This window comes from Bombus pascuorum, chromosome 6 (assembly GCF_905332965.1).
Source record: "Bombus pascuorum chromosome 6, iyBomPasc1.1, whole genome shotgun sequence".
Taxonomy (NCBI): Eukaryota; Metazoa; Arthropoda; class Insecta; order Hymenoptera; family Apidae; genus Bombus; species Bombus pascuorum.
Window position 1 is genome coordinate 12,499,879 of NC_083493.1, and position 22,680 is coordinate 12,522,558.

The 22,680-nt window shown below is 44.1% G+C and overlaps 1 protein-coding gene across 2 annotated transcripts; it reads left to right on the top strand.

Annotated features, from left to right (window-relative positions):
• The first annotated feature begins 623 nt into the window (after positions 1-623).
• LOC132908364 (uncharacterized) lies at positions 624-22,476 on the top strand. Of its 2 annotated transcripts, XM_060962340.1 has the most exons (7): positions 624-1,132; positions 1,945-2,111; positions 3,749-5,153; positions 18,873-19,109; positions 19,195-20,099; positions 20,177-20,459; positions 20,548-22,476. In XM_060962340.1, exons 3-7 carry the CDS (start codon positions 3,839-3,841, stop codon positions 20,733-20,735), a joined length of 2,928 nt encoding a protein of 975 aa, XP_060818323.1. In that variant the 5' UTR covers positions 624-1,132; positions 1,945-2,111; positions 3,749-3,838; the 3' UTR covers positions 20,736-22,476. The 2 variants fall into 2 exon arrangements, with proteins under 2 accessions (XP_060818323.1, XP_060818324.1); XM_060962341.1 differs by lacking the exons at positions 624-1,132; positions 1,945-2,111 and adding an exon at positions 3,547-3,679.
• The last annotated feature ends 204 nt before the right edge of the window (positions 22,477-22,680 follow it).

Below are 22,680 nucleotides of genomic sequence, written 5' to 3' on the forward strand. Positions count from 1 at the left end.
TACCCAAGGAACGTGCCGATCCGTTTGTCTCGTAAATCCGGTGTTGCGACTACCGAGGAGTTCGTTACTACGTTCGAGACCGTGGGTGGTTATTAGCGCGTTACATTGGCTCATTGCCGCTTGGAAACCATTTATTCACCGATAATATCCAACGTCACCACGATTACGACTACTGAAACATGTAGATAGAAATTGCCAACGATTAAACAGCGACGTATGCATGGATCGACGACCGCGTGGGATTCCTCAACATTGCGTTCGTCTTCGAATCGGGATCACCGTTGTATCTTAAGAACGTCGCTTCTTACCATTTACGCTTAATTACATTAATATACCTACGCATAACGAGCGTAGGTGATTATTATCGTCGGTGAGACGAAGAATGCATCGACCGAGACTCGACACACGAACGAGCGAACGAGGACTTCGCGCATTCCAAACGAACGAGTAAGAAAATTTGACAGTTGGTGGGCATCTGGCTTCTCCTTTCCTCTTCAATGTTAACCGAGTCTACCCACGGATCGTATACCGGGTGTCGCGTGGGTGTACGCTCGTGCTGTACGCGTGCACGTAGTGGGGATTCTCCGGTACTTCACTGGCTCGCATGGAAAGGAAAGGAAAAGAGTGGTGTACCTACAGCTGTGCCGTAAACGCGATTATGTTTCGTCGCTGGCAAACCCATTCAGTGCTCCTTACGGCACGAAACAACTTGGTACTGCCGTTGCAAACGTTTCCACGCCACGCCATTCGACTGCAGTGACTCCGCAATCGTATCCGGCTGCGGAGAAGAGGAAATCGAGCGCGGATGCGCTCCAACAGCCCAGCTTTAACCACGATCACGTGCACGAGCAAGTCTCGTTCTAGAAAGTGTTTGTTTTCGGCGCGGAGGATTAGAACCGCGTGTGGACGCCGCTTCCGTACCACGGACGGTTCCGTGCCAGTTGTTACGACGCGATAATGTGAAAATTATTCCTGATACGCGTTACGCTTCGCGTTAGGCTCCCGTGGATACTCGAGTCTGCTGCTTGAAGAAACAAAAAAAGAAAAAAAAAAAATAAAGAAAAAGAAAAAAAGGACCGATCGAGGGTGCACGTACGATGCAGCTATTTCTCCGTGGGATCGAAACATTTGGGTGAGTTTGATTCGAAGATCGACGAGGTTGCTTCCGTTTTAAAATCGCGTAAGAGCCGTGAAAAACGAGAGTCGGTGTAAAATGATATAGATAATCGATGTTGAATTGCTTTGCTGTTGCAAAATACTAAGACGCATTTTTCTAACCCGATAGCCACGCGAAACACGGTTTACGGCTTCGTAATTCGCGTTGTAAACTCTTCTCTTAGAGTAATACAAAGGTGGTCAATATTTATACCCTGGCAAGGAAGCCTTGAAACTTTATCAACGGCAAACGCGTAAAAATAGAATATTTCCTGGCATGCTGGTCGGTTCTCATCCTCTTACATGAGATCGGTCTAGTTTACCGTGGATGGCTGTCACTAGTCGAAGGAAGCGGATCCGCTAAGTTCTCAACATAAATATGTATACCGAGCTCTGATCTCTGTTCCATGATAAACCAAGGAAAGCACGAAGGGTTATTGAAAACAAGCATGCAATTACGTTCTATCCGAGCTGCGGAGCCGGTTTATTCGATATACGGCCAATTAATCTTTAATTGACAATGAAAAACGTTAGAAATCGTAGGAAAACGTTACGTAACACTGGCGAACCGTACGACGGGAAATAAATATCGGGCCATTTCCGCCTTTGCACTTTCCAAGATGCTTGGTGAATAGCTTCGCAAAGTTAAAAATCTCAGGGAAAGGTCGACGAAACGCTACGACAAAGAGAAACGAGAAGGGAGGAGAGAAAGGGAGCGGATGTGTGCGCCGGGGAGAAATAAAGCGTGACGTTCTTTTAATGGAAAATGCATGAACCTTTTTATTACAGAGTTAACGAGAGGCCGACTACGAGAGCGTAGAACAATTTCTATCGTTAGAATTGTAGGACGAAGGAGGACGACGAAAATATTCCGTGTAACCAAATCGAGATATCGAAGACATTCGTACGCGTAACGAGCATCCTTGCGTCGTAAAACGCTGTCCACGGAGGAAATGGTACGTAAATTACGTAGATTCTCTTTTGTTTTATGTTCGAACGGGTTTACTTCATACACGACCGTTGTACAATCTTAGCGGAAGCGGAGATAAAGCTTGCTCTGTCGATCTGACAGCTTATCGATAAACATTTTCCGGCGACTTTGGATTAGACCTCGATTCGGAAAACTCGCGGGTTAAGGAAAAACAGTACGAGAATATTTTTCAGCCGTAATCTCTTCTACCATGACTAATTGACGGATAGACAGGCAAAAGCGGTCGTAATAAGTTACCGTGAACAAAATTGCAGATTCAACAAGTAGCGCGTTTGCATACCGATCGAAATATGTAGAGAAGGCCGGTGTCGCGTGACGCGTTTCGTGAAACTGTTCGTTCCAGACGGAAGAAATTTTTCGCGTGGAAGCAGAAGGATGGATCTCTGAAAACGACGATTTCTCTCACGTGGAATAGAAACCACAGAAGCTGATCAACGTCGGCAGAGTCTCGTTATTTCATCGAGCCACGCAACATCCATGAAGTAACGCGTGTGCATCGCAGCAGAGGCGCAGCTTTTTTCCTTCGATCGTAAACCGCAAAAAACCTGCACGCGGTAACGCATGGTGTTTCGAATGTACACGAAGAATCTAAAGAAACGATATCATTTACAATCGAGTTGACGTCAACGTCGAGTAACGAGACTGACTAGCCTAATGATGGACTTCGTTTCAATCGTAAAAAACATGCAAATGCGACGCGTGAGGTCGCGAAAGGTTTAGAAATTCGTCGCATCGCAAACATCCAGAGATACGTTTAAAAATCAATGAATAATCGATGCTCGACCCTTCGAGCAAGACAAAATCCAAAGCGTTAAATAACGGGTCGCGAGCGAACGGAGATATTCGCGGCATAACAATTGCTAACCGACCGAAGCATTCCAGGCAAAGCGATATACACGATCGGTCCTAATGGAACGAACGAACGTAACAGTCGTTCCGTGTGATCGATCTCGGCGTCCATTTACGGCCGCACGATCGTCCAGTGTCACCCCCGACAACCCATCTCGCGTAATTAGAATGCAGTGAGTTAAGAACGATTAAAATACAGGTAGATAGACGCGTTGAAACGGTCGCGGACTGTCGTATTAGCGCGTTACACCTACATGTCGATGTCGTACGTGTCGCAAGATGGCCGGGTCACTGCCTACATGGTGACACCCACCGACTTCTTAGACACGGAGCCTTCATGGCGCACAACCGACTCTCCTGATTATAATTTACGTCGATTAACAGTTACGCGAAGTTAATGGGCTGGAAAAGATTACGGGATTCGCTGTCGCCGGAAACGATCGATCGGTTCCTATTTGAATTATCCGATCGATCGTGTACGATTCGATTAATGGAAAGACGGAGGAAATTGCGGAATTCTATGACAATAATTTTTTTTTCTCTGTAACTCATCTGTCCACTCGTGTGAATCCGAAGAACGGAAATGAACTCGAAGATTCACGTAGCTCGATGGTTCCCCTCTCCGTTGGAACGGAAGACGGTGATCTACCATCTTCGTGCCTGTCGCTTCAAATATGCGTTTAAGTAGATAATAAAACACACGTTTCCTCAGGCGGCGAGCGTCCATTAATACACCGAATCTTTGTTTTTCAGGATGGAGGCACATACGCGAGGATGACTTAACGATGATCGTAAAAAGTCGACGCTGGTAACTGATTTGCAGAAGCGGAACCAGCGAGAACGATGGTATACAGAGGCAGTTTGCAGACCGACGATCCCAGGGATGCACCGAAGCTGGTCAGGATGTCACCGCTGAGAACCAGCAGGCCAAATAATCCTGTGTCCAATTCACGAGCAGCTTCCTCCGTTAATAGTCCGATATACCACGGTCCGTTTGTGCCAGCAATCGACGTTCATCGAGCTAAATTGATCGATGAAAGACGTTTGGCTCGTGAAAGGGACATCGAGTCCATGCAAAAGGTCATTATGAGGACGACCGGTGTTAAGGTCGGCGCGCCAAGGCTACGAAACATCAGTCAGATTCGAGACACGGTGTTCGTCGATCCGGCACTGATACCGATGGAAAAGATCGGTCGAACGGAGAAAGATCGACCGAGAACCATCGCCATCGACGGTTCCAGTAGATCGGTCAGAACGCAGAGCTCTATGTTGGCCGATTTGAAAGATTTAGAGAGACTGAGGAACACGCCACCGGCTCAAAGGTGTCCCAGAGTGGCGACGAAGAACGAAACGAAATCTTCCCCGTCCAACAAGAAGACGGAACTCTCAAGCTCGGCGAAAATTCGATCGGATATTTTCAAGATACAACAGATGTTCCAAACTCCTGATGGCTCCCCAAGGACCGGGGTGAAATGCTCCAACGAGAAGAAGTTCGAAAAAAGATACGAGATCGAAAAAGTCGAGAGGAAAGCCGGGACGGAAATTAATAAAACGAGATTACTCGCACAGAAACTGTTGGAGGCGTCTCGAAGTAACCGGGAATCACTGAAAGATCGATACAATAATCCGAGGAATGCGTCGAACCTGAGAGCAGGTAAGGAAGTTAACGGCAGGGTGTCGAGTAAAGTATCGCAGAAGATTAGCGTGGATTCCAAGCAACCGGAGAAAGGAAAAAGCCTCGCTGTGTCCGAGGAAGTACATCCACGACCTCCGGTTCGACGAAGAAAAGAGTCAAAAAATAGGCGTAGCAGCGACACGCACGTGAATGCCACTGTTGCCGACAATACCGTGACGAACGATATCGTTCCAGAGGATTCGAAGAATATCACGACCACGGAGAAAGAAATCGAAGCATCGTCGAACGACGACGATCATTCGAATGTCGCTAATGCCACGGCAGATTCCAAGATCAAAGCGAAGGAGCTCGATAGACCGGACATCCTGGACGGTTTGTTGAAAGAGTCTGACCAGCAACTGGCAGATCTGAAATTGGACTTGCACGAGAGAAGAAGATCACGAAGTCATTGGCGAGGGTTCGTGCAATCGATGAGGCTACACGATGTTGAACTCCATTCGGACAGCGAGGATCAGCGAAAAGGTGAGCGAGTCGATGTTTGCTCACATCGTAGATTAGCTATAACTTCGGGTATCCGAGAAGCAAAAGTTTATCGTTGTTAATGGATAAACGAGATATTTGACTTCTTCGGAATACTAATACAACGCGTCAAAGATAATTTACGATAAAGAGACTCGTCTTTCGAAAATCGACGATAATCGATGCTCAAATCCATAACAACTTTAAATTTTATCGTTTCACTCGTCTCGTCGGAATTTCCTTTGACAGTCCTTAAAAGAGCATTCGAGTTCGTGTATAATATCAATGAACGCACACGAACCCGATGTCAACGTTAAGTGAGATTCATTGAAATATCTGCTGGTCATTTTGATGACCCCCTTTGGTCACGTCCTTGCGTTGCTTAAAGGGTACGTTTCATAAACCGGTAGATTGCATTAGCAACGTTTGCCGAAGTTTAAAATTACAACCAGCGTGGCCATTAATCCCTTAGCTCGGGGCACCCCTATTTTTAGACATTCGTGGGGACCCTTTCTCGCTCTTGTTGCTAGTGTAGGTCAGGGTAGCGTATCCCTAATAACATATGTCCCAACATATGGATTTAGCTAGGATGAACAGACACGCCAGATTCTTCGCTTTTGTAGCACAACTCGAGAACGACGACCGCTCGAGCTTTCTAGCGTTGTTCCACTTTATCGACTGATCGTTTCTCCGTGCAATTCATCGCGAAACAAGAGGAGCACACTCTCGAAAATTTCAAATTCGCCTATTCCAAAGGCTGATCGTGGCGTGCAACGTTTTTGGTATGCCGTGCGATCGTTTTATCAATGATCAGAGGTTGTTTCCTCGATTCTCACGGCACAAATCCACCGTGCGTCTAATTTCTCTCTGGCATCGATTCTCGTACAAGCCATTTACTTCGATTCCGTGATGAAAGTCTCGAGCGGCAACCGACCGTTTGCTTTTTTCCTTTCGATGCACGATGATCCTTATCTGTCGGTTATCTTCCGTACACGTGGATTTACTTTGTCTGTGCTTACATGCTCGGAAAAAGAAGCTGGTTCTGACGTTTTTCCACGAAAATACTTTATCGCGTTACAATTTCAGGCTTGTTCGTAAAACTCGATGGGATACGGATTAGGTTCAGCGATGCTCGCCTTTCGGGAGAAAAAAGAAACCTTACGAGGAGGTCTAAAATCTAAACCACTCTGGTTTCTTTTACCGTTTCGTAAGATATACTCGATAAATTACAGAATTATCGCGACGTTAAAAATAAACGAATAAGTAACGCATCATTTGCGTGTCGTGTTAAATACTTTTTCGCAATGCCTTAATTCCATACGTCGTTCAGGTCGAACGTGATTGCACATTTACCAAATTAATGAATTTCTGGTGCGCATTCACGCGAATGAAATTTCAGAAATGAACGTGCGCGGTATGCTTACACGTATACGTTAAAGGAGCCTGTGAATCTATTAAAAGTCCAATGACACGCGATCGATTTGATTGCCTCGCCGAGCAACGCTTTTACCCGCAAACCTTGTTGTACACATCGGTATTTACCTCGTCCTGTGCGGCTTTATAAAAATGATTACGCAAAAAGTTGTGCCGACTCGACGGGTCTTGCGTACATGTAATCTTGCGTCATAATCGCGAGGGACGCGGGAAGCGATAAACGTTTACGAAACGTTCGTCCTATGAATCGTCGAATGAACTCTTGCGATTTCCCCTTTTTAAGGGTTCTTTCGATTTCGTTCCAACAACTTGCGGAATTTCCGACGAGTCCACAGAGACGGTGACTGAACTCAAGGTAAACGAAACGCAAGGCAAATGGAACGTAATGCAAAAAGCACGCCTGCTGACCATCAATCGCCGTGAGCAGATTACAAATGCTCCTTGCGGCGATCGCCGACCGGAAGAACGGTAGATATCTGGAGAGAACAATAGGCCGCGCATTCGATAAAGATTCTATAGACGAACCGATCGATCGGTGTGCATCGATGATGTGGCTAGCTGATGTGCTCGAAATGCTCAGGCATTCTAACTGCACAAGACAAACCCACGCATGGATGTATATAGAGGCGGTAACGGCCCTTGCCCTTGAGTCTACGCCCTAATATTGATCTAGCGTTCTTCCTGCCCCTCCATGGTGGCCCATGGTGTGCGTACAATGAAACGCAGGGTTCTTCCCCTCGCCCCTCCATCAACCAGCATAGCAGACCCATCAATGCTGCCGTAAGTCCGGCGTATGGGCCGATGTTGCGCTCCTCAGTGCAAACCTAGCTGTCAAACCGCTAGCATTTTTTAACGCCGATCAAATCGATGCAATTCGCGTTGTTCGTGCGTATCGGTATCTTCTCATTTTCCATCTGCCTCATTTTATCTCGTTTTTCCTCTTCCTTCGTTCTTCGTCTTTCTAAGTATTACTTCCGTTCTTGTCTAAGTATCCTTTGCGGTTTCGAATCGAGCAACCACCGATGCATGCTCGTCTAAACATTCTTTTATTTTACCTCTCGTTTAACCGTGTCGTTTCTTAACCGTGTTGTGAGTTCTACGTGTTGGGGATCGAGTACCTTCCACACGCGTTCCTCCAACGAGGCCGGTTACACATTATCGAACTTGGTCGATACGCGCACGCCGTTCCTCGTCGTATTCCTCTTCGTCCCATTCCGGCCTGTCGTCGACGTGCCGACCAGCGTCCTCCGGGCGTGCCAAGTTGTTCAGTGCAGACGCGATCACGCGGTCGGATGCACACGCGAGTCTGTTACCTCCGGAGATGGTGCTCTGTGACGTCTGCGACAACAAAGGTGAGAGATCTCTTCTTCGATAAGCATGGTAACGCGGCCGTGTCTTCGGTAGAGCGATTTCAGCCAGCGAACGCTTAACCTTTCGGTGAAATTTGACGAGCTTACGTAAGGTATCGTGCACCGGTGCGATAATCTCGTGCATCGTGCAGCAACGCCAACATTTTTATAACAAACACGGTTAAACCGCGACCGCGTAACCGTGTCTTCGTTCTGAACTGACCTAGATGATGTTTGTACATTTCACGTGCGTTTTTCTCTATCGGTATTCGTGTCGCGATGTTCGTTGTCATCCAATTGAAGTGACACTCGGAGTAAATTGGCACGACGCAACGTGGTTCGAAACAGATCGATAAGGATTCCCGTGTTTTTGCCGGTACGCTTCGTGTTTTCTCAGGAACCGATATTTGTTGTTCGATGAAGGAAGGGCATCCCGCTCCGAAAGGTGAGAGAAATCTGTGTCGAACTCCGTGGTAAATGCCTGACATTTTCACCCCGGCGCGTTCAACCGCGTTTACCCGTTCCGCGAGACGCCTCGACTACGCCGGCTCGCTCTTTTGTCCGCCGAATTTTTCTCTCTTTACTCAGTTGCTACGAATGCTAAAACTGTACGCTGATTGGAATAACCCACGCTTAAAATGTCAAAACTTTTACGAGATGCGACGTGTTCTAGGAGTTGGCTATTTACGAATGATCCATTTGACGAATTGATATTTTTGCATTTTGCATTTACTTTACATTCTGATCGTTTAATCATGGATGCTTTTAATCGTTTAATCACTGTACACCGTACTCCCCACTGAGTTTTATCTCAGTCGTTTTTCATTCTTACGTTAGTATACTTTCTAATAATTTTCCGGTATGATGATAAGATCAAATCTGTTCGGTCGTAAGTCTGAAATAATCGTTGTATTAATAAAATTATGTTTCTCGTTTCTGCTTCTACTTATTTCTATAATTAGGCTGAAACGCTTTATTAATAAAGCGTTGATAGAATTCCATATATTTAATTCATATACAACTTCGTCAAACATTGAACGAAATATAATATTCATTTTGCACGTTTCGCGTTGTTGACAATTTCGAATAGTTTGCAACTACTTGAAATAGACTGGAAATATATTTCATCGATGGTTCTGTTGCGCGAACATGCCAGCGACTCGCTATTGTATATACGTAAGTGCACCATTGGGCGTGCCATAAATTCCGTTCCGAGAAGAGTCCGATTAAAACGGCAGACTAAGCGGCTCTGAAGATTACGAGGACCCGACTCGGTGTAAACAAGCCTCGTTATGCACTTAATTACAAGCACTCAAACTATACGAGAGTGAGCGAGCGAGCACGTTTGCTGACGCACGAGTGTGTGAGGTTCGTTCGGCGACTGTGCTCCATTATTCGGGGAAGTTTTCTCACGCTCGGCCTTCTCTGCCCTGGCATAACTTGCTGCAGTTCGGGAAACACGGGAAATCGCTTTTCGAACATTTTCGAAGAATCCTGCGCGTTTTCGGTTTCTATGAAGGCAATCTATTTCGAATTTAGAAGTCTCGCTTGAGTCAAGAATCTGCGGCGATTTCAGAGAAATCGCTGACTTTTGTTCGCTCATTCGGAAGATAGTAAACCCTCGTTTACCGCTATTTATACTCGAGTGCGATAATGTCAAGCTAATCGATCGAATGTACGCTTTGTGCGAACGTTCTCCATTTAACAAAGCATGAACCTTAACGTTAAAAATCGCTCCTTTTTTTCATCTGAATCTTCATCTTTTGACTTTTTGGAAAATCGAAACGATTTCGGTATAAAAATTCGGACGATTTATGTAGCTGAAATATCAGACGAAAGATCGTACTCGCAGAAAATTACTTCCATGCTTGATTACCGTATATGATTCACGGAGAAAATGGGACGACGCCGGAAGATAGAAAATGTAGCCATTGTTCGTTGAGAAATTAAATGTGCGTTGGTCGTTGTGAAGGCGACTGACATCGAATCGAAGCAGAATGGCGTTTCACCAACAGGCGCCTGCTTATCTCGTTTTATTCCATAGGAAAGAGACGTTATCGTGGAAAAAATGTATGTTATGCTACGATGTCTACGTCGCGGTGTATGCCACCAGCGTGAAAAATTGTCATTCTAACTCCGTTTAAATCGCGTATGAAACGAGTATGAATTACGTAATTCTTTTCATTTTATTTTGAAAGAGGGGAACTCACTTTACTGCGTGACGAACACACGAGATAAACATAATAAGCTACAGAGTGATGGCACGTGACGTGATGTTAATTTATCTACTTATACTTCGATTGGATTTATTTTTCCCTTCTATGCAGGACTTTGGAATCAGATCTAAAACGGAAACAGACAAACAAATACTTGAACTTGTCGCGAGCTATGTGGTATCGTATAAATCAAAATTTTACGATTTTGTCATTGATACGTAATCTTCGAGATGGACTATTTATCGGCACTTACTGTACTTGAAACACGTTCCATTACATTATCTAAGACTCAATCTGAAAGAAATATATCAACGTAAATAGATAGTGTAACTACGCACAACATACGAACAGTGTTCGAATTTAATCTTTTAACCGTGTTAAGACAAAATGTTTCAAGTAATATGTCAAATAAACGATCCTATTGGGTATGACGACATAATTCGTCATGAAATAACGTCGTACGGATATAATTACCTTATCACCAAATATAGCTATTTTAACATAGACGAGAAAATATTCCGTGGTTAACGAGTTTGATATATTAAATACAAATTCTTGACGATAAAATGTTGAACGTAGCTGAGACCGTAAACGATTGAGATTAAAGTTTCGATATATCTATTATAATTTCACATAGAGCATTAGAAAGATTTCATCGCGGATATTCGAGCGAATGTTACAAGGAACGTTGTACGTGAGAATCCGAGAGAGCTCGCTTCGTTCTTCAATCTCGTCACTCCGCCCTCGTGAGCCCTCATCGTTATCGCGTTCAGAGTTTCATCGATCGATTTCCGTGTTTTAAAGAAACATCAACGGGTTCTTTGTTCGAGCAAACACAGTTCACGTCCCACGTGACATGGTGATTCGACTGACGTCACATGTCGAATTACACCATAGGCCAACAAATTGCCATGGTAATAGAGTAATTCAATTCACAGCGACCGTCAACCCTGAAATTATTACTTATAGCGTATTCCTGCAGCGACGCGGAGCTTAATTGACGAAATTCCAAGAAGGCAGCCAATAAGATGCCCATAGGGAAGAGACACGGCGTATCTCGCGTGACAGTCCGCCTGTTGCAACAATTGAAAACAGCGAGGAGGGTGATTTCGCTAAAAATGTAGAATCTTTTAGAGTCACGCAACGAGTAATAACACATCTCCCGGTGTGCAAAATGGAAAGCGGACAATTGCTTAATCGCGTGCTCCGTTTGGAAGAATATCCGCGTAAACGAGGGATCGAGGATCTTTTGTTCATTAGGAACAAAAGAGTAAATTTGACCATCGTCGACCGGTTCTCCAAGAAACGTCGTGGTATTGTGTCCGACAGAAAACTCGATGATTGGCTTCTTTCTCGCGAAGTGAAAGGAAGTTGAAAATTTGGTTGCTCGAATTTCTACACGAACTCGAACGAATGCAGTTTCATACAAAATAGAAAAAAAAAGGGATAGAAATCGATTTAGCAACGCTCCAGCTAACTAATTAAACAATCCGATTTCGAAATTCTCTTCGTTAAAAGTTTCAATTTTTTAACAAGAAGAAGGTACATTCAACGGTACAATATTTCCTTGATAGTCTCGATCTTGCACAATCAATCGTTCAAGTCTCAAGCAACTTTCGCATATTCATGGGAACACCGTTATTCGTTTTTTAACTGGAACGGTAATCGTTTAGTATCCAGCGACACGTTCTTATCGATCGTTCGTTGACCGGATGCGAGCTACGAACCGTCGAGTTCCGTCTGATTGAAATTCGGTGTATAAAAGATAGTACTTCCTGTCGAATGATCCTGTTCTTCAGTTAGCGAACGTTGACACCAGCGTTTTACAGCGTTCATGATCGTAGCGGCCACTTAAAAAGCATTGTGCTCGCGCGCAGCATGCGCCACACTTCTTGAGTCTCGTGCAACGCGTTTTCTTCCGTTTCGTTTCCTTCATCTTCCTGCCTTCGACGGTCGCTCTTTCATCTCTCTCTTCTTTGTCTTGTTCGTTTAGTTCATTTCGCGCGACACTCTCGATTCGAGAGCCGCTCATAAATATTTAAGTAATATTTTACCGCGTCGACTGTAACGGTGTCGCGAGAAAGCTCGAGACTAGAACGGTCGCGAGATAATTCGTCCGGAAACAGGGAACGAGGTATTCGTCAGACGTTTGCGTCACGCATCGTGCACCCGCACGTAATTTGTGCATTCTTCGAAAGAACTTTTACGCGTTCTTCGATCAAAAATGGCCACTTTCGATTTTCACCCAGTCCAAAAAAACGCCGACTCGAATGTACATTTCGATGCAGACAACCGGTCGTGCGAAGAGAACGCGTCAGAGATTGCGCAGCTTTTCATCGTTCGTAATTAGTACAATTAACTTTTTATAATTCCAACATCAAACAACAAGTAAATAGAAAGCTACAATTCGGAGCATTGTATGAACGTTCGCTACGTGACGTTCTATAGAAACATATCGAAACGAGCATGAGATTTTTGACGGAATCGGCTGTGAAACGAGAAAATAATTTCTATTTAAAATACTTCCTCGTGGCTATGAATCGATCTCGTTGAGGAATCAGCGATAGAGAGCGGTTTTCCATGAAAGTTTACCTTCAGTGGTGGCTATTTCGACGCGTTGCGACACGCACACGCGAGCCTGGAATAATGGATATTTTATTATCCTGCTTTTAAGCTTCGTTACTATCGTTACTTTCTCATTAGTGTTCGGTGCAATCTCCCGCTGCAAACGATACCTTTTTTTTTACTAATGTCGAAACGTGGAATAAACTTTGCTCTCCTCCTTGGCTTAAGGTCAAAGAATAATAGTTTGACGATGATTAAACCTTGTACTAAATCAGCGTTGAACTCAACTTCGCACTCCACCATTCGATTCGTGCTTTTCGTTACAAGTCGAAAATGACGCGGAAGAACTTATGGACCCTGTGATGGAACATTCTTACGATCGTAAAACGATCAAAGGATACGAATGAAATTATGGACAACTAACGTATCGATTTAAACGATAAAACGTTAACAGGTTCGATAATGGACAAACGCGGGGCTATGTAATCGCGGTAACGGCGGCAAGTTGAGAACTCCTTGCATAATTGGAGTCAACGATGCGTGCCGAGTGGCCTCAGCCATTGTCTGCATACAGTTAGTCGATTATTCCGCGGACAAGTTCCGAACTATTCACGCTGTCGACAAAACTGGTTGCACGAGTGACATGGAAACGGAGACAGCGTGTCGCACCTACGATATCTATGTAAATTGATTTCCATTTCTCTTGTTACGTTTATTTTAACATCCTTTTCTCTCTAACTATTCCCTTCGAACCATTCTCGAACCGTATTAATAAGATGAAGCTTCCACAGATTTCGATCGTTTAATATTGTAGAGCACCTTTGTCTTGGAAATTAAGCCATTCACTTGCATAATAATAGCGTAATTGGCTTTCACGGGTTACACGGCTGTTCTATTTGCAACGATAGTTTTGCTGCTAAGAAGAAACTTTCTAACGGAGCTATTTCCTACTGCGTTCGATCTATCTTCTTTGCGAGATCGACGAGCGCAATTTACGCAGGAATCTGGAATTATCGAGGTCGAGCAATGGCAATCGATATAAATCGATGACAATTTATTACTACAAAATACACTGAGATTAAAACAGCCAAAAGTCGTATCCATTTTCGCAACGTTTCCCAGTAAGGCTTTGCTATGACGCGCATCAAACGTTGACACGTTCCATACGATGAAGCGAACGCAGTAAACGTGCGGCGAACGTGCGGCATGTGATATCCATTATCAGTGACGAGTGGCATCGTTCCTATAACGCGTCATTGGCCTTGCGCGATGCAAAAATACCAGTAATACGCGAACTCTCTAGAACTGTCTCTCCTTCGCGAGGATGGTGAGACCGGAAACATTCGAATGACGCGCCCCTCTACGCGCGCGTAATGCATATTCGAATTATGCACATATCGCTACCGAGAAGTTGAGAATTGCGAAGAAATTACGAAATCAGGGTAGATAATCGAAAAAAATAATTCGCAAGCACTCCGGTCAGCCAAGTGATTAAAAACGAATTGTATCGTAATGTGCCGACAAAGCGAGAGGAAATTGTATACGAGGAGGTGTGGTGTTTAAGATTTTTCAGAAAAATCGTCTAACCGATGACGAAACGTTCGATATTTTTTATCAATGTCTCTGGAGCGTAGTCGAGATTCCAAGCGCATTTTCTTTCTCTTTTCCCTCAGAAAACGGTTCTACCGTTTACGCATTCCTCACATGCACTAGACTACGCGTTTTCAACTGCGACTGAGGATACCTTACTCGTTCCTCTCATTCTTGCTTCGTCCTCTGTTTTCTTTGTTCATCTTTACGTTTTCCTCGCTCTTCTGCCTATCTCTCTTCTTCAACCTCTATTCGTCTTCCTCCTGCGTTGACGCGTACGAGAAGAATATTTACGCTCTCGCCGATCGGCAGCTACTTTGGGAAATCTAATCGCTACAGCGATGATAACATTTACTACAAATGTTGAAACGGTCTCACGGCCGAGTTTAATGTACGAGATTGACAAAACCTTGATCGATCGCCAGATATTGCGTTCACGTGCTATATATCGTACGCGTAGTAGAAGTATCTGTTAATATATCTCCTGCATCTTCCCAATTTATAAGTTTGAGTGGTTGCGAGCACGGATTGATATCTGTTCTATTTATATGAACTAATATCAATTATGTCAAACACGGGATGCAAGATATCGATCATTTTTAATGACCGATATGGAAGCATATAAAAGATCGGGAATTTCAAGAGACAGGGATTCGTACGAAAGTTCAATAGATCAGCGGCGCATAATGCTAGAGACATTTACATTTCGCCGATTCATTTCCAGACATAAGAATGTACAATTTTTTAAATCTGAGTTCTTTTATGTAATTATGCAAACGCGTAGCGCTAAATATTCGAAACGAAAAGCCTTTCTGTACGCCTATTCAAAACTGTGTCACGATAGCAACAGTCGTAGAAGGCGTCGAGGCACAATGAGCCATAGGAGAAATATTCACTCGACTTGAGCTCACACGCATGTCGTTTCTTGTAAATGTACTTTGAAACAGGTAAGCACGTATATACAGTGTATATTCAAGCCGTATGTCTGGTATATTTCGCTATTACTTGCGCAGTTGAGCAGCAGTTGTTGAAAATATTTCTAGAGAGAATTATGCAAATAAGGAATTACTCAAATAAAGCATGCATATTTCGTGTTACGATGAACAGATTTACAATATATTCTCTTAAGTTGATACATTATACATATATATAGTGAATCAAATAAACTTTAATCGCTTTAATCTTTAATCTCACTCTATGCCACTATATCGTTTCTAAAACACACATCACTCAATGCATCATTCCACAAGATGATTCATTTTTCACGCGTGTTATCGCGTCTTACTTACGTATGTTGCCCGTTTCGCGTTTGAAAAGATCTGAATCGAATATAGGTCAACTCTGACCAATAGATGATATATACGTTCATCGTTGTTTTAACATAGTTCTTGTAAACTGTAAACAGTCGATTGTCTTTACTCGACGATAATTCTCTCACCTATGCACGGTAAGAATCAGAATTTGATCGACGACGTTTGAATTTGGCGGCTGTAGCATCTCGCTTTCACGCGCGAGACACAGAAAATCGCGCGTACCGTTACAAAAACAATTTGCGAAGCTCGCGAACGATCGGGACTGGCGTCAGTACGAAGATTATTGAACTCTGTACGCGTCGGACAGTTACGTCTCTGGCTACGCGCGTGTCCACCTTCCTGGCTCAACTCTCACAAACAACGTACATTCACTTTATTATAGAAAATAATGCAACCCGCCCCGACCATGAGGCGCACGAGTAGAATTGTATGTAGGGTGTGCATGCAGCCGTGATGCACATTAATAGGTACATACACGCGGACTGTGCAGGGCTGCTGGCGTGTGTACGTCTGCTACGGAGAAACCGTTCACCAACACTCGACGAAGGGTTCCCACAATCAGTACACAATTGGACTACGAATGAGCGGTATATACGGTGAACGGAAAAGTGTTCTCCGTTTTCTTTCTGAACGCTTTGATTAAACGGCGCACATCCACCCCGTGGAAACGACTGGGATACTCGTGGTTAAAGTGGAACGAGAATGCGTGAAATATGAAATAAAATAAAATAGCTCTCAGAGCTTGTTGTCTCGGTTGTTGCGCGGTAAGTTTGCAACTTACCGGTTCACGTATACCGCGTGCCACTCCGAAATAAAAACGTTGAATCTGGTTAGAAACGAAACGAAAATTTTCATCGTTTATCGAAAAGAATATTTCAGACAAAAATATTCTGCATTTAAGTATCGTACACACGGTGTACCGTTGCTTTGTGATCGTTTGAAATTCATAGAAAAATGGTGGGTAAGAATCGTAGTTGTCGGTTTATCGCGTGAAATCGTACTGAAGGAAAATAGGAGTTCGTCCGCGAGTCATTGCCAAGTTACGCAAGGAATTCGCATCACGAAAGTTCCAAGGGATGGAGCACACGCTCGATACTTTATTCCACGTCACCCTGTATGCACAGGTACCAAGCTGCACACGTGTATACAGTCTGTTACGCACACGCACGTAATGCCTTACGCACACGGCTAACCGTAAACCTCCAGTCTTTCAGTTCATGTCGAGACCGCGTACAGTGTGGACTTCTGTGGTTTTTGAAATTCTGGTTCAAGCGTCGCGTCGCGTCGCGTCGTTCGGATATCGGTCGCGCTCGAGTTTTCCCGTTTCCGGATTCGTTCATCTTTTATTTGTTATCACATCGTTCGATCTTCGACTCCGACATCTTGATAGCATGCTGGCGTTGATTCTTGGTTTCTGTTATTTCTACGCCGAGCTGCTTCGTTTAGAGTTGCAAATGCTCATACATCCGGAGGATTGCAAGCTGTCGAAGTTCTTGCTGTAAAGGCGAAGACACGAAGAGGAAGACGACAAGGCCTGTCGTGTCGAAACGTAGAACGGATTTATCTTGGTCGATGGATCGAGAAAGATTATCAGCAACATCGACCTATTGCGAAACGTATTTGCTCCGCTCTGTCCTTGATGTTTTTTCGGCCAATCTGCTCAAAGCGGGTCCCACTTTTCGGTGCAATCGATACTCATTTGCACCAAGTTCGTCAATGTCGGCAAATTTTAATTAACGCTCCACGTACACACAAGCATTTCCCCGTTAAAATATTGATTTCGCGCACCGTCGATGGTGGGTGTCATTCCGCAACAACGTAACCGATAATGAACGCTGACTCTCGTTACTCGAGCTGCAGGACGTTAAAAATGAACGAGGAACTAGGATTTCGATAACGCGCGTTACTCACGCGCGGTTTACCTTGCTAAATCGGACGACGTGAATGAGCGAAACATGACACATCGGGGGAAGCTTTATCGATCGACACGCTGGATCTCTTCCAGTACTATCAACTGTATACGCGTATAGTTCACGCGAATACCAGAAAAGGATAACATGTAACATTAGAACGCTTGGAAAATTTGTTCGCTCGACGAATTTTCGCTTGCAACGCGAACGAAAGATTCGAGGATACTCTCTGTAATCTATGGAAGACACAACGACGCGAAGCGCAACGTCCGGTGTTTGGTGCGGAACGAAAAAGGCCTCGCAAAACCGGGCGCATCCGCAGATACGTCGACAAGTGAAAGTGCATTTTGTAAGATGACTGTAACTGTGGATAATGGCGTGTGCAGCCGCCACCGACGCCCCAGTATGTCGGCAACGATCGTCGTGGACAACGGCGCGTTCGTCTCTTCTTTCTCGTCGTCGTCGTCGTCGTCGTCCTTATTGTTATCGTCGTCATTGTCCACGTTGTCCTCGTGACACGTTGCGGTTCAGCATGGATCGCCTGCAAGTGAAAAAACGACGCGTAGTTGCAAACGTAATTAGTCGATTTAACGTCTCGTCTAAGCTCAGTGACCTCACGACCATGCTCTTCATCGATCTCGATTAATTATTCATGACGTTGACTTTCTTCCGTCGCTGAAGAAAACCACGAGTTGGTGGTTATGCGCGTGCTTTTCCCAAGGTCGTTGCAGCTACTACCGCCCAAGGAGGAAGAGGAAGTCGAAGGGGCATGACCCTTGATGGAATCGGTGAAAGGAGCAGGACTCGAACGTCGATCGTCTTTTGTATTCACGTGGATTCACCAACGACAACATGGAAACTATATTGAATTGTAATTGAAGAAGTTTCTGAAAGCTAGTTTTCCGAAAACATATCTAAGCTGTCTTGTTTAGATTTCTAGAAGCGTGTCCGATATAGATCCGATCACGCGATATCGACGCGAAGAATCGTGATGATTTTTTTAATATTCATATCGTTCTAAACGTAACGTAACGATCGTACTAAAAATAACGTTATCGTTATCGATATAATTCTATTTCTTTTTTTCTACGCCTCTGTTTCTTCTCGATCAAGATTCAAGTTTATCTTCGATAAATAACGACAGGTCGTTCCACTTCGCGCAGGCAACAGATAAGTGTTTCCTGTCGTTAACTCCGATGATTAAGAAGCCGTCTCTTTTCTCTATTTTTCCAAGCAATTTTTGATCGTCCCGTTTCGTTAACGAGCCTCGACGCAGTCAGTCGTCGGAAGATAACGCATCCTGTGGCTGCTAGTCATGCGAAATTTTCTTCTTGCTGTATTACAGACCTGAATTTATGGAACAAGAGTATCAGTCAACGATGGAGGAAATTGAGAAGGAGATGTTCAGTTCAGGAAACTTCGGAACCTCAGGAGGCTCTGATACAAGGCGGAACGACCCAGGGGGTTATTCAACCAGTGAGGTCCAGCCCGACTAGCAGAGAGTCTTCACCTGCTGCCAAAAGTCTTCAGGATGGCAGTTCACCGAAGAAATTGTTACAAACTAGCTCCTTAAGACTGCCAGGTAATTGTCTATATCCTTCTATTTACTAATATTACTAATTCCAGTTACGAATTCAAATAGAAACTAACATTCGAGAATTGTTTAGGTACCACCAAGGGTATCGCTGACATTCAGCACGTGTTACGAAGCAAATTCAGTAAGATAAACGCTGGCATCCGAAAGAGGAAGGCTCTGAGCGTGACGGAGGTGTTCTCGCAAAAGGATAACGCGTCGAATTTCTACGTACCCAGTCCCTTGACCTCGTCGAGTAGTCAAAACTTTGACGGAGAATACGATTCTAGCGAACCGACTTCCCTTCCACCTTATCCTTTCCATGACAATCTCGAAACGCTGGCAGAGGGCAGCGTGCCAAATTCTCCGAATTGCAGCAGCCCATTGACCAACAACAACAAGACGTTCACGTATTCACAGAGTAGCAGCGCTTATGATTCTCCGGTACTGAGTCACGATCATAGCCAAAAGGACGCGTACGAGAACGTACTGTACTCCAATTCGTCTCCCGGTTGTTGCCCAAGGTCCAGGGGAATATTACAACGGAGCAATTCCGAGAATCGTGACGCTGGCAGACAGCAGGATCACTCGTACGAAAATATTCGTTTCCAGCGAGGTCATAGGTCAGAGCTGACACCATCCGTCACCCCCCATTCCGACAGGCATCTGGCGAGGAGCAACTCAGAGACGAGGGATCATCATTCGTACGAGAACGTCCACTTCCAAAAGAACTTGAAGCATAGAAATCAGTCTGACTCGTCGTTCGAGGAGATTCACATACCGAGGGTGACGCCCAGAAAGAGGGTGACCGACTTCAAAGTCGGTGGACAGGTGAACAATTATTCCAACGGACCTGGTTCCCCGTGTATGAATAAAGAAGAAGGGCCGTCCAGCTTGGGAGCTGATAGAAGCCCTGGTAAGAAGACAACCAGACGAATGAACAGCAGAAGCGTCGCCAATATTCCTAGTTCCTCCGGCGCCGGTTTGAAGACCTGGCAAGTGAGTAAAGAACGAGAAAAGATTTTTTACCATCATTGATCGTTTATCATTCGCTACTTCTTTGTTGCTTTCCATAGGGTACGCAAGATACGGACGAAGGCCTGAATACCGACTCCGAACTCGAAGACATCGACGAAGCTGGCGAGGGTGAAGAGTCGAGATTCTGCACCCTACCAAGGCCAGGCAAGGGTGGCGCGTCATTCACGATACTGACAGCCAGATTTCTAAAAGGTCCTGGACACAAAGGACTTGGTTTCAGTATCGTCGGCGGTACAGATAGTCCTCGAGGGAATATGGGAATCTACGTGAAGACAGTCTTTCCTAATGGCCAGGCTGCTGATCTTGGAACCGTCAAAGAAGGTACGATATCATCGTAATTGCCATAATTCTTTGAACGTCTTAATGCAATTATCGTCGATTCGAGATGAAACGAAATACCCTGTTCCAGGGGACGAAATTTTGTCGATAAATTCGAAACCTCTTCACGGTATGACGCACGCCGAAGCGATCGCCGAGTTCAAGTCCGTGAAAGCCGGGGACGTGGTACTGCACGTTGGACGTCGCGTCAACAGAAAGAAAAGAGACTCCTTGACATTACCACCTGCCGGCCCGGCACCGCGTCAACAAGTCAAGTGAATCGTTGATCTCCTATCGCATTCCGTGTGAAAATATTACGTTTCTGTTTCGTATCTAAGCGCTTCGGATGCGCGCGAACAAAGAATTCCGATTTTTCCAAGGACCATAGCCTATGTCTGCTAAGATATTTTCCTTCTATTAGGTACTGTTAATGATGTGAGCGGGTCTGCGTTGACCCTGCGCAACAACGAACCAATCTCATTTTTCACCATTTTTTGGTAACCATCTCGGTTGTGCACGTGCGTTTCAGAATGTGTTCGGCATAGCATCGCTTCGTGAGAAGATATCGCGAGGAAGATTACATTTTGCATTTGTTATTTTAGCGTTTATTGTTCGAGGCCCTCTGCGTCGACGGTGATGCGATTAAAAAGTGCCAGACGGTTACTCATTTCGGCGCCAATTCGTCGCGTATTTGAACGTCTCGCGGCGAAAGCAGTTCAAAGCGATGAACCGGAGAAGTGTACGATATACCGACAAGGCGGTGCTGTTGAAAGAGGCTTAAGCTCGTGTCTGTCTCCCCGGAAGTATTTTCGAAAATCCAATGGTAAATTTATCGGGAGAGGTTCCTACTTTTTGCCAATAACAAAGATCCTATGATCCTTCGAATAGAAGAGGCAAAGCGAGATGTCTCGAGGTGAAGATAGCCGACGAGCTATAGACAAATCAAAGATGGTATAATCTTATAATATCCTTCTATTTACTCGTATTCGATGTATCAATATATCTAATCTCGATAACGTTTAATTGTTCCATTAATAATCACTGAAGTTACTACTAGCGTTATCAGCTGTTTAAGGCTCTAGCCTTTCTACTTTTTTCTCGTATTCAACTTTTTACAAGCATAGAGCGTATTTTTGTCAAAATTTATTCACGTTTTAATCCTCGCACGGAGTCTATTTTTTCAAAGTGATCTCGATGTTGAAATAACGAAACCGCGCGAACACGGACAAGCGAAGAATCCGCGTCCTCCGGTTCGTGTAGCTAACAAATTACCATTTATTTTTGTAACGCGTGTGAGTCGTCATGAGAGAGAACGAAATCTGTCGCACGAAACATCGAACGTACGTTGATCTATCAACGAATTGAGAGAAAACAAAGCTAAAGGAAAGCAAATGTAAAAGAGCGATGCTCTTGTCGTTCAGGGGCGCTGCAATCTCTGAAATGGCCTGATCGAAGGGACGCGCATAACAGGATGTCCAATTTTCCACGTTGCCGCGAGCAAGGTTCGAATTATTTTTTAACTACCTTTGCATAGAGTAACGATGATCGCCCAAAGATGAAACCCAAAAAATATTTTTACTACGAGAAGAACGAGTCGTGTTAAACGGAGAAACGCATATCTATAGATTAGGGTGTATATATATATATGTATACACACGTATAGTATATATATATACACACACACGTATGTAGAAATATATATTTTGACGAATCGAATGAGATACGTTTATTTTAAGGCAAAGAAATTGTTATTAGTATCTAGTCCATCTATAATATCTTCCGTTTCATCAGAAACATTTCGATTCTTTTCTTTCCTTTTTTACTCTTTCCTCTTATCTTATTATAGGTATCGATATTGGGAAAATAAGCGAGAAAGAAAAAAAAATAAATATATATATATATATACACATACATATACCTATCTATACGGTGATATAAGTATAATTATATATTTCTTATATCGATTTTTCAAAGTGTAATGAAGCCAACGTGAGCGATCAATAAATTGGACTTGAAGGTATGGCCTGTCGGACGATCTTATTTCTCGATAATATATTTCATAACTGTGTTGTGTATCTGTGTTGGAGAATCTGAGTCTGGTTTGTTGCTCGTGGAGCAGTTAATAATTTTAAAACGAATGCAAAAAGACTTACTTATGTAAGATTCGAATTATTTAACACTTTGATAGAACAACAAATTGGAAAGGCAAATTTGATTAAACGAA

Coding starts and splice junctions, on each gene's coding strand:
- LOC132908364 (XM_060962340.1), top strand. CDS start 3,839: ATGGTATACAGAGGCAGTTTGCAGACCGACGATCCCAGGGATGCACCG. Junction 19,110..19,194: donor TAGCTCCTTAAGACTGCCAG/GTAATTGTCTAT, acceptor AGAATTGTTTAG/GTACCACCAAGGGTATCGCT. Junction 20,460..20,547: donor TCTTGGAACCGTCAAAGAAG/GTACGATATCAT, acceptor ACCCTGTTCCAG/GGGACGAAATTTTGTCGATA.